Source organism: Odocoileus virginianus, chromosome 27 (genome assembly GCF_023699985.2).
Source record: "Odocoileus virginianus isolate 20LAN1187 ecotype Illinois chromosome 27, Ovbor_1.2, whole genome shotgun sequence".
Lineage (NCBI taxonomy): Eukaryota > Metazoa > Chordata > Mammalia > Artiodactyla > Cervidae > Odocoileus > Odocoileus virginianus.
The window spans coordinates 16,283,228-16,300,104 of record NC_069700.1 but is presented as its reverse complement, the minus strand read 5'-3'; the positions used below and the strand labels follow the sequence as shown (position 1 = coordinate 16,300,104).

General features: G+C 40.6%; 1 protein-coding gene across 4 annotated transcripts in view; it reads left to right on the top strand.

The window, feature by feature from the left end:
- The window catches only part of KIAA0319 (KIAA0319 ortholog), a 70,198-nt gene that overhangs the window by 38,797 nt on the left and 14,524 nt on the right, over positions 1–16,877 (top strand). For all 4 annotated transcript variants that reach the window (XM_070456220.1, XM_070456221.1, XM_070456223.1 and 1 more), the window contains 9 exons: positions 1,153–1,250; positions 2,210–2,297; positions 3,458–3,550; positions 4,977–5,109; positions 8,323–8,551; positions 11,714–11,837; positions 12,252–12,384; positions 13,807–13,955; positions 15,682–15,833. In XM_070456220.1, the coding sequence (XP_070312321.1) occupies positions 1,153–1,250; positions 2,210–2,297; positions 3,458–3,550; positions 4,977–5,109; positions 8,323–8,551; positions 11,714–11,837; positions 12,252–12,384; positions 13,807–13,955; positions 15,682–15,833 (1,199 nt within the window). The remainder of the gene's footprint in view (positions 1–1,152; positions 1,251–2,209; positions 2,298–3,457; positions 3,551–4,976; positions 5,110–8,322; positions 8,552–11,713; positions 11,838–12,251; positions 12,385–13,806; positions 13,956–15,681; positions 15,834–16,877) is intronic.

Below are 16,877 nucleotides of genomic sequence, written 5' to 3'. Positions count from 1 at the left end.
ATCCCATGGAGAGAGGAGCCTGACAGGCTACAGTCCATGGGATCACAAAGAGTCCGACACGACTGAGCAACTTCACTTTCACTTTCACTTTTCAAGAGGGCTTCACAGGTGGCTCTAGTGTTTAAGAACCCGCCTGCCAGTTCAGGAGACACAAGAGACACAGGTTCAGTCCCTGAGTTAGGAAGATCTCCTGGAGAAGGGAATGGCACCCCATTCCAGTATTCTTGCCTGAAGAATCCCATGGACAGAGGAGCCTGCCAGACTACAGTCCATAGAGTCGGACATGAAGCGGCTTAGAATATACAACCCACAGAACCTGGAATAATTCTCCTGTAAGGTGAGGGAGGTAGCGTGTGCACAAAGGTTTGTTTGCAGACGTTGTAGTGATGACAGCTGTTCAAAAAAGTGTTGTTTAAAATGCTTTTTCTTCTGCTGGTCCAGCACTCTGCTATTCAGCAAACATTTGGCCTTGTGACCTGACAAATACATTCTTTCTCAAAATATATTCATTCCTCTGGTGCTTGAATGTTTCTCATGCAGGTTAGTTCCTTTATTTATTTCTCCCTGTCACACACGGATCAAAATTTAGGCATAAATGGTGATACTTGGCATTTGTAATTTATTCCTTTCAGCTGAAGTACCTCATGCCTTAATGACTAGTATCACAAAGTAGAAGATAGGTTTGTCTTAACATACAGAGGTTTAATCTGTTCTTACATCCTTATATAAACCCCTACAACAGATGGATTAAAATCTTCTTGCTTTTTATTAAAAGGAGAAAAATAAAGGAGAAAAAAATCCATAGCACAGTGGATTATATTATGTTAAAATTTATATTGTATAGTCAGGTGTAGCAGTCCGAAGGAAAGTCATCAAGTGCAAACAGTGAAATTAGGGCCCTTTCAAAAAAAAAAAAACTTTATAAATTTTCTCAATTTTTATGTTATGTGTTCTTATAATAAAAAAGAAATTTTACATTCAAAAGATACATAAACCTTATTATTCCTTACTTGGATGATAGTTGAAAGTTGGGTTCAACATACCTAAATTAATTTTTGCTAGTAGATTGAAGACTCTCACTTTCTTTCCTCTGTCCAGATTATAGTGACTTTTAAGAATTTATAACTACTCATACTTCTCTTTGGCTCTCAGAAACAACTTACAGCTATGAATGGAGTTTAATAAGCCACCCTGAAGACTACCAAGGAGAAATAAAACAAAGACACACGCAGGCTCTTAATGTCTCTCAAGTAAGTAATGGGTGACTGGTTGTAATTGACAGCATACCTAAAAATTCAGGTGTCGCCTTAGTTGTTGAACCCAGAAGTCTCTGTTATGGCTAAGATTAAAAGAAGCACTGTGGACAGAGGAGCCTGGTGGGCTACTGTCCCTGGGGCCACAGAGAGTTGGACGTGACTGAGCAACTCAGCACACACATTAATGAATTATATTTCAAGCATGTAGGTAGACAGGCAAGTGTGAATATAGGGGCTTTCAGGAACTTTTTCTTCGTTTGACTTCCTTGGCATATCAGTCTGGGGAAGAAGGCTGGTTGCCCAGGCTGATGTGGGTCTCTGTAGTGAGGTTAAAGCCTGTATTCCAACCCTTGCCCCTTTTGCAGTGTCCGAGACACTCTCGTCATCTCTGATTCTTAGGCACATTTTTAGGACTGCCAAAAATTCATTCCAGTCCACAAATGGTTTGACTACCAAATATTGCTCCAAGATGTAAGCCGTCACAGGAGGAAACGTCCTCACTTTAGATGGCCATAGACGATTATGTTATCTTCATTTCTGAGACCACACAGCTACTGGTGCAAACCAAGTTAGCATCACCATCCCCTTATCACTGAGCGCTGTTTCTCAAAGTCTGGTACCCGGGCCGCGGACAGCTGACCCACCAAACCTACTTGGTAAAAATGCAGGGTTCCCATACATAGAAGTTTGCGAATGGCCGCCCTTGGCTGGTCCATCTCACATATGCCTCGGTAAGGCCTGTGCACGTCTGTAATGAAGCTGAAGTCCTTCCCAGTAGATCATCAGTGTTTTACAGTACAGGCTTCAGATGTGGCAGTGTGTGCCCAGGTCCCAAGCCCGTTCTGTGCACTGACTTCAAGAGAACAGCTTCTGGAATATTTAAGGATCTTCTAGGCAGTGGACCATCCTGTTGTTTGCACGTTTTACTGGTGTAACTTTTCTTTATCTTGCAGTTGTCAGTAGGACGTTATGCCTTCAAAGTAGCAGTTTCTGGTGAAAATGCCTTTGGAGAGGGATTTGTAAATGTCACCGTGAAGCCAGGTAAGCTTGTGGAAGAGAATAGCCTCCTGTGGCATAGGTCTACCTTGCCTTTTGGTGCCTGAACTACACAGTAATATATTATTTAGTTTTACACTGGACGCCATTGTAGAGACTATGCAAAGATGACATGGGTTTTTTTTTTTCCTTTCTGCTTTCTTAGTACTTAGTACTAAGTTCTTAGTACTCACTTCACACTGCTGCGCAGGGTTGCAAGGTTATTGCTTTCTCTTAAGTGTTAGTTGTTAAGTCCTGTCCGACTCTGCGACCCCATGGACTGTAGTCCACCAGGCTCCTCTGTCCATGGGATTCTCCAGGCAAGAATCCCAGAGTGGGTTGCCATTCCCTTCTCCGTTGGATCTTCCCCACCCAGGGGTCGAACCTGGTCTCCTGCACTGCAGGCAGATTCCTTACCATCTGAGCCACCAGGGAAACTTCAGGTCAGTGGCAAACGATCTGCGCCTCAGCCTCCTCCATCTGACACTCTTCTATCTCAGTTCCCTGTGACTCAGCTTGACCTTACGTGAAAGAGCTTTTCAGATTCACTTAACTGAGTGCCTCCAGGGCCAAGGAAAATGCATTCCATGGGCTTTCAAGCCCTCTGCTCCTTTCAGGCCACCACTAGCCCATAGGTCAGTGCACTTGTGTGAGTTGGAAACAGTGGCCCTGTGTCAGGGTGGGCACAGCTCTGGCTCTGTGCATGGAGCATGGTGTGGTCTTGAACCTCCTCCATCCCCTCCTCCTAAGGGAGGTGGACCAACTGGGTGCCAACACCCCCTCCAGCCTCTGCCTCAGGGGTGATGAGGGAGCTTCCAGCCAAAGATTGAAGATCCAGTTAATCATAGGAGCTGGAACCGCACTCCAGGGCTCCCCTTCTGCAGCTGCTGCTCACACTCTGTCACCAACCCCTGGGCTGTCATTACACGTGTTCATTGAGCCTGCGGTTTTTGTGCAAAAATCTAAACCCGCAGACGTGCTCCTAAAATGTACGGAAACATCCCAAAACATTAACAAGCACTCTGCACATTCAAGGCCTGTAGGATAAACACCGTGTGGACAGGATATCGATGACCGGTGTGTTTGAAGGTCAGATGGTTTATTTCGGTGCTGGTGTGTGCAGAACACAACTTGACTCAGTCCGTGTCGTTTTTTCCGTCTCGCAGCCGCAAGAGTCAACCTGCCTCCCACGGCAATCGCTTCTCCCGAGAGACAGGAGTTCTCCCTGCCATTGACGTCGGCTCTCATCGATGGCAGCCGTGAGTACCCTGCCTCAAGTTGGGGGTTTTGACCCACAAACCAGGAGATGTAATGGGAGCTCTCTGTTGAAGCTGAGAGGACTTCCGGGCTAACTCATCGATAGATGGGCATCTGTCTGTATATCCAAGTCCTTCAGCCCAGCTTCTGTGCCTTGGGCTGAATTTCCCTTCAGTTATGTCTCATTTGTAAGAAAAGTCTCTGTAAGAAAAGTTATGTCTCTGTAAGAAAAGTCCTTTAGGGCCTAGCTATTGCATCGGAATTAAAGCAACTGGGAAAGACTCTCCTTTCGATGCAGTCTGTGTGATGAGCCTTTGGAAAGTCACTTTTAACAGATGGTAGAAGGGGTGTCCTTAGTGAGGGTGGGTAGAGTTTTGTTCATTTAATTCATAGTTCATTCCTTCAATTAGAGTGTATGTGGAAGGGGCCCGAGTGTAACTTCATGGGTCCAGGCAAATGAGAATAGATGAAAGCATATCCTGTGTTTGACACTATATTCAAAATATGTTCAGCTGTGTCAGTGTCACTGGTATTTGCATTTATGTCCGTCAAATCACAAAGCTAATACCAAATCCGGTGAGTGAAGAGTTCTTGCCTTGGTTCCTAGGAGAAGAGTACCTGTCAGTCACTAGTGCTGCTCCTTTTGGAAAGTCTGCACAGATACAGAAACATATACAGATCACATTGACACAGTCTCTTGCATCTATTCCAATATAAATGTCTATATTGCCCCCTTAGCAACATGAAAATAAAGCATATTTTAAATGAAAATGTTTATGAGAAAATGCATTACGTCTTGATTCCTCTAATTCAGTGTAGCTTGGTTACAGGAAACTGTTCAGGATTATTAATCTGTCACATGAAGGTTTCTTTCCTTAAATGAATGAGATGAAACTGGCTCCCTTCTAGGTCTAAATTACTGTTATTCTGTATGGTACATTTTGTTTACTCTCTTTTGAAGTAGAGGTGGGAGGTTTTCATGTAGGGTACAGTCTTTCTCTGGATTTACACTTAATGATTAGGGTGGTAAAAGGTGTTTTGTAATTATATAGAAGCACCTCTCAATTCTTTATGAATCTGTCACTCAGATACTTAAATTATCAGTAAGATATCATGTGCTGTAGTTAAAGTGAGTTAAAAAAAAAAAAAAAAAGCAATAGTGCCTGCCACTGTGCCATTTAAATTCACAACTGAGTGGAAACACCCTGACTCAAATCTGGTGGAAATCTGGGAGAAAAATCATGATGATAATTTAGGGAGAAGAAGAAATCTCCCTTTTAACACATAATATGTGGCCATTGAAATCTTTGCAATTAAATAATTTCAAATAAATACGCATTTAAACACCCAATGATATTAATCATGAAATTGATGTTTTAATATCCTTGTATCTAATTCTAGTTTTCATTTATTTTTCAATCTTTCTAGAAAGTACAGATGATACTAAGATAGTGAGTTATCACTGGGAAGAAGTTAATGGGCCCTTCCGAGAAGAGAAGACCTCAGCTGACTCCCCCGTCTTACATCTGTCTAACCTTGTTCCTGGAAACTATACTTTCAGGCAAGTGGCTTCAGTTTCCATCACTGATCATTTGACTCTTTCCTTGAATTGATGCATCTTTTCATTTTCATCAGGAGACAGGGCAGATTTGGTTTTGTCGGGGGTTTTGGTTGGCAGCCACTTTATACCCTGATCAATAATATAAACTACAATATAAACTACAAGTGTCTGTGTATGGGAAACCTTTGGATTTGGTTGTCAGTAACAGTATGGGATGGCACCTATTTTGCTGTGTTGAGAAACATGAAAGAAAGTTTCTATCTTTGGAGTCAATGTGAGGCAGAGTTATGTGATTTATCTATTTCTTTATCTTTTTATAACTTTTTAAGGTATAGCTGGAGTATAATAAACTGCACATATATAAGATATAAAACTTGATGAGTTTTGACACATGTATATACCTGTTGCACCGTTGTCAGAATTGAGATAATAAAATTTCCATCATTCCCAGAGTTTTCTCATGCCCCTTGGCAATCCCTTCCTCCTTCCATTCCTGTCTCTGGGCAACCACTGGCTTGTGGCCACTTTAAATTATCCCGAACTTTCTAGAATTTCATATAAATGGAGTTGTACAGTATGTGCTCCTTTTTGCTTAGTTTCTTTCACTCAGCAAATGATTTTGATATTCATCCACGCTGTTGTCTCTAGCAATAGTATATTCTATTTAATTGCTGAGTACTATTCCAATGTATGGATATATATATATACCACAATTTACTTATCCTTTCATTGAATATGGACTTTGGGGTTTTTAGCTTTGAGCTGTTACAAATAAAGCTGCCATGAACATTTGCATACAAGTCTTCTGTGGACATATACTTTCATTTTTCTGGGGTAAATACCCACCAATGGAAGAATTAGGTCCTGTTATTGAGTTTGTTCAGCATTTTAAGAAATTTCCAAGTTCTTTCCCAAAGTGGATATATTATTTTACATTCCCACCCATAGTATATGAAGTTTTCAACCTCCACATCCTTACCAACACTTGATGTAATCATTCTTTTTAATTTTACCTATTTTGATGGATGGTGATATCTCATTATGGTCTTAATTTGCATTTTCCTGATAACTAATGATATTAAGCATATTGTAGGTATTTATTGGCCATTCATGTAACTTCATTTGTGAAGCTCCATTCAGATCTTTTTCCTGTTTTAAAAATTACATTGTCTTATTTAGTTGTAAAATTTTTATACATTCTGTTGTAAGATTTTTATACATTCTAAAACAAGTTCTTTAGTTTATATACATGTTATAGATATTTCCTCCCAGTATATGAAGTTTTGTTCTCTTAATGGTACCTTTTAAAGGGCAAAAGTTTTAAATTTTGATTGTCTAATTTATCAGTTTTTTTCTTTTATGTTTCATGCTTTTTGTGTTCTATCTAGGTAGGTTTTGTTTATTCCCCAAATTGCAAAGATGCTGGTGTCTTTCTTTAAGTTTTTGTATTTCTGGGTTTTATATTAAATCTGTGATCTATTTTGAGTTAGATTTATGTATTGTGAGATTTTTGAATGTTAAGTCAACCTTACATTTATGAAGAAAGCCCTATTTGATCATGATATTCTTTTTATATAGCATGGGCTTCAACTTGATAATATTTTTGTAAATATTTTTAAGTCTGTCCTCATGAAAGATTTGGTTTATGCTTTCTTCTGTCTTTCTCTCCCTCTGCATTTGTCTTTGTTAAGGTTTGGTGTGAGGATTATACTGGCCAAATAAAACAAGTTCATTTCCTGTATTTTCTGAATTATTTATGAATAACTGGTGGCATTTCATTCTTGAATGTTTGATAGAATTAACCAGTAAGATTGTGTGGGCCTGGAATTTTCTTTTTGGGAAAGTTTTGATAATAAATTTGATTTCTTTAATAGATGTAAGTCTATTTAGATTTTCTGTTTTTTACTTTTTCTTTTTTAAGTTTTATATTAGAATATAGTTGATTAACAATGATGTGTATATGTTTTTTCTTGTGTCAGTTTTTAGTAAATTGTATTTTTCAAGAAGTTTGTGCATTCCTAATAAAGCATCATATTTTTTGCAATTAAGTTGCTCATAATATCTTCATATTATCCTTTCAAGTCTGTAGGATCTGTGATGATAACCCTTTTTCATTTCCAATATTGGTAATTTATGTTCTCTTTTTCTCTGTTAGTTTAATTAAGGGGTTTGTTAATTTTATTTGTATTCTCATAGAACCTAACTAGAACTGCTTTAACCTATTTGCTTGTTTTCTAATTTGTTCTTTTCTGTTCTTATCTTTACTATTTACTTACTTCTATTTACTTTTGATTTACTTTGTTCTTTTTCTTCTACTAATGACTTCTTAGAGTAGAATCTTGAGTCATTTTTGAGTCATTTCTTTAAGGACTCAGAATGTATCCTGACTAAGCTTGGTTGTGGAGGAAGGATCTTAGGTGTTTGGTTTTCTGTCGGAGTGGAAACTGGAGTTCGGATCTTGGTTGCATGGGATATGTGGGTTAGAGGCCCAGAATACCTGGGCCCCCTGTAAGTACCTTACCTACAAATATGTCCTGTGTTCTTTCCAGAGCTTCATTCTCATAGTCCTGTTTATACCTGTAGAACATGCACTGCTACTCTGAATTAACATCTTTATTCCAGAAAGATGAAGTGACCTTATTTCACTGATGCAGTTGCCACATCACCAGTGAGTTTAGTACAGGAGGGTCAGTGCAGCTCTCTTTCTGTTATTTGTGTGGGTTGAGTATCATTTGTTTTTGAAAGTGCTTACTCCTAAAATGGCTTTGCAAGGAGTATCCTGCAAACACTTAATGCTGAGTCCTCTAGGAAAGAATGAGAAAATCAAAAGGCTTTGTAGCTGAAACTTTGTTAGTGATTTTCTGCCTCTACATGTTCAGGCCTGAGGGCAGGACTTAAAGCTGATACATTCTGAGTCTCAGGTAATAGAGAGAGGCTTCTGTGTTGGTTGTGGTTGGTTTCTTCATCCAGCATCTCGAAGGATCGTGAGAAATCCACGTAAAAGAAAACCCTATCATGTGACTATATTTCTAGCTAAAAATAAAGTAAATCAGCAGCAAAAAATATATCCTCAGGTCCCTTCTTTCCTCAGCTTCATCCTCAAGTTTCTTCTCTGAGTTGTTCTGAGTAATATACATAGGCAGTCTCAGCTGACCACTTGCCTTCAGATTTGGCATGTCCATGGAGTATAATAGACTCCTGTCCTTTTACTAGGTTGACTGTTACAGACTCAGATGGAGCCTCTAACTCTACAACGGCAACCCTAATAATCAACAGTGATATGGACTACCCTCCAGTCGCCAATGCAGGACCAAATCAGACCATAACTTTGCCCCAAAACTCCATCACTTTGAATGGAAACCAGAGCAGTGATGATCACCAGATTGTCCTCTATGAGTGGTCCCTGGTGCCTGGGAGTGAGAGCAAAGAGGTGGCTATGCAGGTGAGTTCTCCATCCTGCCTTCAGACTTTTATTTGTCTAGCTATCTGTTCATCTGTCTCTCAGTCTTCCCATCTTTCATTTTTCTTTCTGTCCATCCATCCATCCATCCATCTAAAATATTGGTACAAGGGGGAAACTAAATTCAGAAAACATGTTTCATGAAGTTGCCTGTTATAACTATTAGAAGAGTAGCTAAACTCACAAATCTTCTAAATTTATGTCACTTTCCCTCACTCACTCTATGTAAGCCCAGAATAGCAACTAAGCAGGTCCTAGTTGAAATGTCAACCTTGAATTTTAAAAACTTGACCTTGAGGTTAGTTTGGGAAAAGGCTGACCCAACATTTGCCACAGAAATATTATTTTAGTACATATTAGGATAAACATTAGAAATAATCTAATCTAAACCTCATTATCAGAAAATTCCTGTGTATTTTGTTCCTCCTATTTTTAGAAATTGCATGTTATCGTCTCTAGATCCAGCGGTCTCTTGTTGAGATTTCTTTGTATTTACCTTTTGATTGGTTCAAATCTCTAATATATCTGTCTATAATAACCTTGAAATGTTGCTGTATTTGTATGCATGTGTGTGAGCTGCTTACTTATTCTTCTTTTGGTGATGGCCAAAGCTGTTGGTTTTTGTTGCTTAGCAGCTTGGTACCTTTGAAGTTATGTTATTATTTAAGAGTTTAATGGAAAAAAGATAGTAACTTACATTGCCCCCTTCCTCTTCTCCTTCAAACACCATCTCACCAGTCGAAGACAAATTTCTCATTAGTGTTTGTGATGAAGTCAGACATTTCGTGAAGGCTGACCTACTTTACTTTTTGATCTTTCTGGAAAGAGCTTTGTGATCACGATGAATTAAGAATGACCCAATTGGATGCATGGAACTTGAAGGAGCTGTGAGTCCTCTGGATACCCTTAGAGAGCACGTGTTTTAGTGTTCATCTCTACTTGAGAGTTGTGGCAAATGCAGTTTACAGCTGTTGGGTTAAGAATTTGGATTCAGAGGAGTTTGGATACAAACGAGAAGATGGACTATTTTGTATTTTTTTCAGTTAAAAAAATATTTCAAAATTTCTTTCCCTTAATTTCTGAGAATGATGTACCCAGAGCTAATGCATCAGTGCATCCCTGTCTGTGGGACCTGGATCCAGAAGAGGTCCCTTGTGCCGGACTGCAGGGCTAAGCTCGTTGCCCTGCGCGCCTGCCCACTTGCTGGAAATACTCTCAGATTAGCCACGGTAACCATGCTGCTGCCTTGTGGTTGATTGATGACGGTGTCGAAAGGAGTGATGTTTTTTATGAACTGGCACCATCACAAAGATAAGCTCTTAAACCAGACTCTTTTATGCTTAGACTAAAAGTTCGCAGTGAATTTGTCTGCTCAGTTCCCACTTGCTGTGAGTTTCCTTTTCACTGTGTGCATAGCGTTCCTGTAACCATGTTAATTTTGAGGCATGTACTGGAAATTATACTTTCTCTAAGAGCTTTTCAGAAAAAACAACAACAACAACTTTGCTTTATTGAGTGCAAGTAGGGGAAAGCCCTTTTTTTAAGATCTTAAAAGAATGCATTTCAAATTTCAGCAACTCCCCTTGTGATAACACACTTGATTTTCTATTCTTTTTAAAAAAATTTTTCCTTTAAAACTAAAAGAAAAACATAAACAGAGAAATTTATCTATAGACAATCATAGGATCTGTGAAAGTAAATATATTATGATAGGACTTAAATTTAAAAATCTTTGCCAGGATGCCATGAACTTTAAGCATAGGCAAAAACTGGAAATATTTCCAACAACACAGCAGCAAAAATAACCAAAGGGGTATTAACCTGAAGGCAACAAGGTTAAACTACTGTATACTCACTGAAAAAAATGCCTTATTGAAAAGTTTTGTTGTCCCAGCATTTTAAAATTTTATTTTACATCAAGGACCTACTGTATTGGGCTTCCCTGGTGGCTCAGATGGTAAAGAATATGCCTGCAATGTAGGAGACCCAGGTTCAATCCCTGGGTAAGGAAGATCCCTTGGAGAGAGCAAGGCAACCCACTCCAGTGTTCTTGCTGGGAGAATTCCATGGACAGAGAAGCCTGGCAGGATATAGTCCAAGGGTAAACTACTGTATACTCAACTGAAAAAAAAATGCCTTATTGAAAAGTGTTATCCTAGCATTTAAAAAAGTTATTTTACATCAAGGACCTGCTGTATAGTGCAGTGAACTATAATCAATATCTTGTAATACACTATAATGGAGAAGAATCTGAAAAAGAATATGTGTATGTGTAACTGATTCACTTTGCTGTATACCTGAAACATTGTAAATCAACTATACATCAATAAAAATTAAAAAGAAAGAATGCATGCACAAAAAGAAAAATTCAAGAGATCTATGGGGGAAAATAACAAAAAGTTATTTTTGATCATGATTTATTTCCTGTGGTTAAAAAAACTCAAATGCTGATAAAGCCAAAACGCATCTTAACCTCAACCAAGTCCCTTTATATGAGATAATTACCTTGATGAGTTTAATCTGTGTTAAATTCTGTGTATGCCCAGAATCTTTCTCTTGTGTTTGTATGTGTGTAAAGTATGTATAATAGTATCCAGCACACTGTAGCCTTTATTGCACAGTTTTCTTTGATTCATATTACATCTTTAATATATTTCCACTTTTTAATGTGTACCTGTACTTCATTCTTTTAAACCTCTTTCTTTTCAGCTAGCATTCCGTAGTGTATCATGGTGGGCTTGGCCATTTCTCTTTTGATGATCATCTGGATTGTTCCCTTTTCTCTTTTTTTCTATAGGCAATGTCTTAGAATCCATGGGTGAGTCTCCATTATTACACACGTGGGCTTTTCTCTACAACAGATATTCAGCAGAAATGCTAGGTCGAAGAGTGTGTACTTTTAACATTTGAATGGATGCTGCCATATTGACTTCCAAAAAGGCTATATTAACTTATATTCTTTAAACAGTGTCTGAGGATATACTGTGGACTTCAGATCCCATTTTCCTGGGACATGTATATATTTTTTAAAAGCAGGCTCTCCACATTTAGTAAAATCACTATTTTTTCATTCTGTCATGCTAATTACTTGTGCTTCTTTAATATTATTTTTTCTTTTTCATTTTTGTATTTGCTATGACTTAGGGAGTAGAGACCCCATACCTTCATTTGTCGGCAATGGAGGAAGGAGATTATACGTTTCAGCTGATGGTGACAGATTCTTCGAGGCAACAGTCCACAGCTGTGGTCACCGTGATTGTCCAACCTGGTAGGTGAAATAGGAAAGGAATTTAGCCCCAGAGATTAAAACAGAAATGACATCTTGGCTTCTGGGCTTCAGACCAGCCAAATTTGGTGTGAATTCTCTTGAGTCTTTGAACTGTCAAGAAATTGACTACAGTTCCACTTCATGATTCTTGAGGTCTCTTCAAGAAACCAGAGGTGTACATATTACAGTACAGTATTTCTTGCTATCTGTCATCCCAGTCATATTTAATTGGAATATTTAATTCCTGGGTCAGCTGAGAGACTGCATGTGTCTCCCCAGGATTCCCAAAGGACAGGGCACACGCTAGTAGCCACCTGATCCGAATATGAGTAATTTGCTTAAATCAAGAAATCAGAGGATGGCAGACCTCATGCAAAGAGATGTTACTTCTTCACACCATTTCTATAATTCTAGAAAACAACAGGCCTCCGGTGGCTGTGGCCGGCCCGGATAAGGAGCTGATCCTCCCAGTGGAAAGCACCACGCTGGACGGGAGCGGGAGCAGCGATGACCACGGCATTGTCTTCTACCGCTGGGAGCGTGTCAGGTAGCCCGCCCATCCCATCACCGAGCGCGGGGTTCACACCCTGGCTTAGTGCTGACATTGCCCGTTCTCTGGAGGATCCAGATTAAACAGTCAACTTGAGACTGTTGAGGAGTTCGGATTTAAGCTCATTTCTAGAAGTGGAGGGGCACCATCGTTTAAATTCTCCATCAGGCGTGGATGGACAAGATGGGCATTTCTTGACAGTGGAGGGTAGGTGGACAGGGCAGTCTCCGGGTGAGGTGAGCTTCGTGACAGAGGAGGTGCAGGGGAACCTGGGTGGGGGGTCCTCATGAGAGCGCCCCCGCATCTATAGACTCTCAAACCACTTGCAGTGACTATAAACAGCAGAAGTGCAGAGTACAAGGGGATTCCTGTGTCCTCAGACATTTTTTTTGTACTTTACATGCTTAATCTTGTGGAATGCTAGATCAGTTCTTAAGAGGTAAATAATATTATTCCCATTTTAAAGGTAAAGCAACTGAGGCTTGCAGAGATGAGTGAGATCACAGGGTTTAGAGTTGTCCACACAGAGCAAGAGCTGGGACTCAACCTGGGTTTTCCTAACCACAGAGCCCACAGTCTTCACAACTCCACTGGAATTCCTCTCTTAAATCAGTTACTTGGCTTGTTCCCTCCTCTTCCGTATTCTGCTGAAAGATAGCTGAGGATTTCAGCAGATTTTATTCAAAGAAGAAATAGCAGAGGGAATTCCCTGGCCATCCACTGGTTGAGACTGTGCACTTCCACTGCAGGGGACACAGGTTTGATCCCTGCTCAGGGAACTAAGATCCTGCATGCCACACAGTACGGCCAAAATAAAAAAGAACGAAAGAAGTAGCAGTAGTTTCTAAGGCTCCATTTTCTAAAAACAGATCATTTCACTGACAGCTCAATTTAAACAAACAAACAAACACGAACTCCAAAATCCTCTTCCCAGGAATCCAGCAACCTTTGCCTGAAATAGGATTTAGCTTGTGACTCTTACACAGAACTCCAGAATCTAAATGAATAAAAAGTTATCCTAGAATTCTCTGCTGCTGCTGCTAAGTCACGTCAGTCATGTCCAGCTCTGTGCAACCCCATAGATAGCAGCCCACCAGGCTCCCATCCCTGGGATTCTCCAGGCAAGAACACTGGAGTAGGTTGCCATTTCCTTCTCCAGTGCATGAAAGTGAAAAGTGAAAGTGAAGTCGCTCAGTCGTGTCCAACTCTTCGCGACCCCATGGACTGCAGCCCACCAGGCTCCTCTGTCCATGGGACAAGGCAAGAGTACTGGAGTGGGGTGCCATTGCCTTCTCCATAGAATTCTCTAGGTGGTATATATTATTGCTATAAAAAGGACCATTTATAACAAACACCATGCCTCCCGTCCTCAGACTCCCATACGCTGTGCCCATTGTTAATGACTGTCGTGTTCCATAGAGGCCCCAGCGCAGTGGAGATGGAAAACTTCGACAAAGCTATAGCCACAGTAAGCGGTCTTCAGGTGGGTACCTACCACTTCCGTTTAACAGTGAAAGACCAGCAGGGATTGAGCAGCACGACCACCCTCACCGTGGCTGTGAAGAAGGGTGAGTCAGGGCAGAGGGCGGGGGGATCCGCTGGCAGAGGGGGCTGGGCGCCTTCTACTCGGCCTCACAGACCCTTAGCCACATGGTTATCCGGAAATGTTGGTGTTCGCTTATTGGTTCATAGCAGATGCTGAACTCTGGTTGGCCAAGCAAAGGTCATTCCTTTTCCGTCCACATTAGCTGTTTACCCGCCTCCCTCTGCAAGGACATAGCATTTCCTTTTGTTTGTGGAGTGAACCTCCTGAGGCTTCACTCTTCTGTGACTACTGGCAACCGCAGCTTGGGGTCCCAGTGGCCTCATGGTGCTTTCCATCTTCCTCGGAGATCTAAGTGCAGAGATGGTTTCAGGCTCCATGAAACCATGAATATAAAATGTGTGGTCCAGTCTTACACCATCTTGCTTTAGGTACTTGTCTCTTTGACTTTTCCATTTGACCGTGAGTGGTTGAAGACCTTTATTGTAGGTATTTGTCTCCTCCGAGTGGCACAGTGCTAGACTCACAGCAAATCATCAATGTTGGTGCCTTCAGTAAATGAGTGAAGGAATGAATGATTATGATGTATTGAAGCTCAGAAATGTAAAAGAGCATGGCTGGACGGGAAAATCCAGTTGGATATTAGGGACCAGCAAGAGTGCCAGAACACTGGGGAGGGTAGCCAAGCCTCAGGCTCAGCCATAGAGGACCGTGTGTGTTGTGTTGTGCTGGGTAGTTTGGACTTTATTGTGCATTTGGGAGAGGCTGAAGCAATTTTCTCAGCACAGTGACATCAATTTGAGTTTTTTTCCCAAATTTTTATTGCATAAGTTTTCAACCACATGTAAGAGTAGAGAGAATAACCCTAATGGACCATCATACACCTATCACCCAGCTTCAACAGTTAACAACATTTTCCCCTTCTTTTTTCATCTATCAGTTCACATTTTCTCTGATCCCGGTTGAAGCAAACCCTAGCATTATGCCATTTTTACCTGAAAAATTTGGATTTTTAAAAAGATAATGCTTGTGGAGAAGTGGAGTGGACAAAATGGCAAGCTAAAAATAGCACCAATTGGCTCTATTCCAGTCTCTGCTCTCTTTTGTGAGGAAAAAAGTGGCCAGTGACCAGTGGGATGTTAATTACTCCTGTGGGTCAATATTTGACTATCCTCACCCGTTTTCTATTGACTGACTTATTGAACCCCAGAACCCCATCTAAACAACCCCATCTGCCTCATAGCATCTTCTTTATATCAGAAATGGCTCTTACATTGCTCCTTACATTTTATACCCAGTCAGAACAATGAGATCTAATTATTTCTGACTCAAGTTGTTTGTTGTATTTACACAATCAAAATTTGGCACGACTAGAAACATAAATATTTCTGTGGCCAGATAGTGTGGACCAGTACAGAAAGATCCAGAGCATATTTTAAACCAAAATATTTTCATTTTCCAGATCCCAAATGTAAATAAGATCATGGTTTCTCTTTTTCAAAAAGAGAAAAACTGTAATGATAATAGTAAACTGTCCAATATATTGGCTGCCAAATTATGAGTAGCTGAGTGCAAAGGGAATTTAAAGAAAGTCTTTATCTTATGGGTATTTCAGGCAGGAGATGATGCTTTCTAGATATTTTAAATCTACATATCTTCAGGATGGAATAGTCATGGATATTTTATGACGCGCTAATCACAAGTATTTTAAATCAATTTCTTTGCTTTCATTTCTGCTGTATTTGACTTAGAAAATAATAGTCCTCCCAGAGCCCGGGCTGGTGGCAGACATGTTCTTGTGCTTCCCAATAACTCCATTACTTTGGATGGTTCAAGGTCTACTGATGACCAAGGAATTGTGTCCTATCTGTGGATCCGGGACGGCCAGAGTCCAGCCGCTGGAGTGAGTACTTGAAGAGAATTGCCCCTGGACCACTAAGCATTATGTCTGTGTTAGTTTGCTAGAGCTGCGTAGCAAAATACCACAGGCGGGGTAGCTTCAACAGCAGAGGTTTATATTCTCCCAGTTTTGAAGACTTGAAGATCCAAGATTGAGGTGGTAGACGATTTGGTTCCAACTGCCTACTTGCTGTGTCTTCACATGGGAGCAGGGCCGGAGAGAGGAGAGAGAGGGCTCTCGGGTATCTCTTCTTACAAGGATGCTAATCCTATGGGATCAGGACCCCACCTTTATGACCTCAGTCGCTCAATCGTATCTGACTCTTTGCGACCCCGTGGACTGTAGCACGCCAGGCTTCCCTGTCCATCACCAACTTCTGGACATTGCTCAAACTCATGTCCATTGAGTCAGTGATGCTATCCAACCATCTCATCCTCTGTCATCCCCGTCTCCTCATTATGACCTCATTTAACCTTAATTACCTCGTAATAGACCTTATCTCAAATAGAGTCGCATTGGAGGCTTAGGACTTCAACCTTTGAGGGGACACAGTTAACTCCATTTCTGTGTCTCTGTTGTGGTCTCATCTCCCTTTCCATGCCCCGCCTAAGATGTTTTTGATTCTAGGTTTCCTCTGACAGTTGGGTGCAGGAAGCTGCTATTCAATTTAAATAGATCTGAAGTCCTTTCTGACTTTCTCCCCACCCAGACTTTGATAGAGTCAGAAACTGTAGCCTGGAATCTTCTCAAGGGATTCATTCTACTCCTCAGCTTTCCTGTTCTTCCTGTTTCGATCCACGTGGATTTTTTCCTTTTCCTCAGCATTGTACCAGATAGGTCACTAGATCCAGAATTGCCATTCCCATTGCATAAGTACAGAAAATCAGATGCAGAGATGGAAAGAGACTTGACCAAGGTTGATTAACTCATCTTCAACCAACCAGATAGGCTTAGGTTTTCAGTTCCTAGCAGGCATTTTTCCACATTAGAGCACCCTGCCTTTTTGGCTATAAATGTAGGTACATCTTCGTTCCTGCTGTTGCTAAG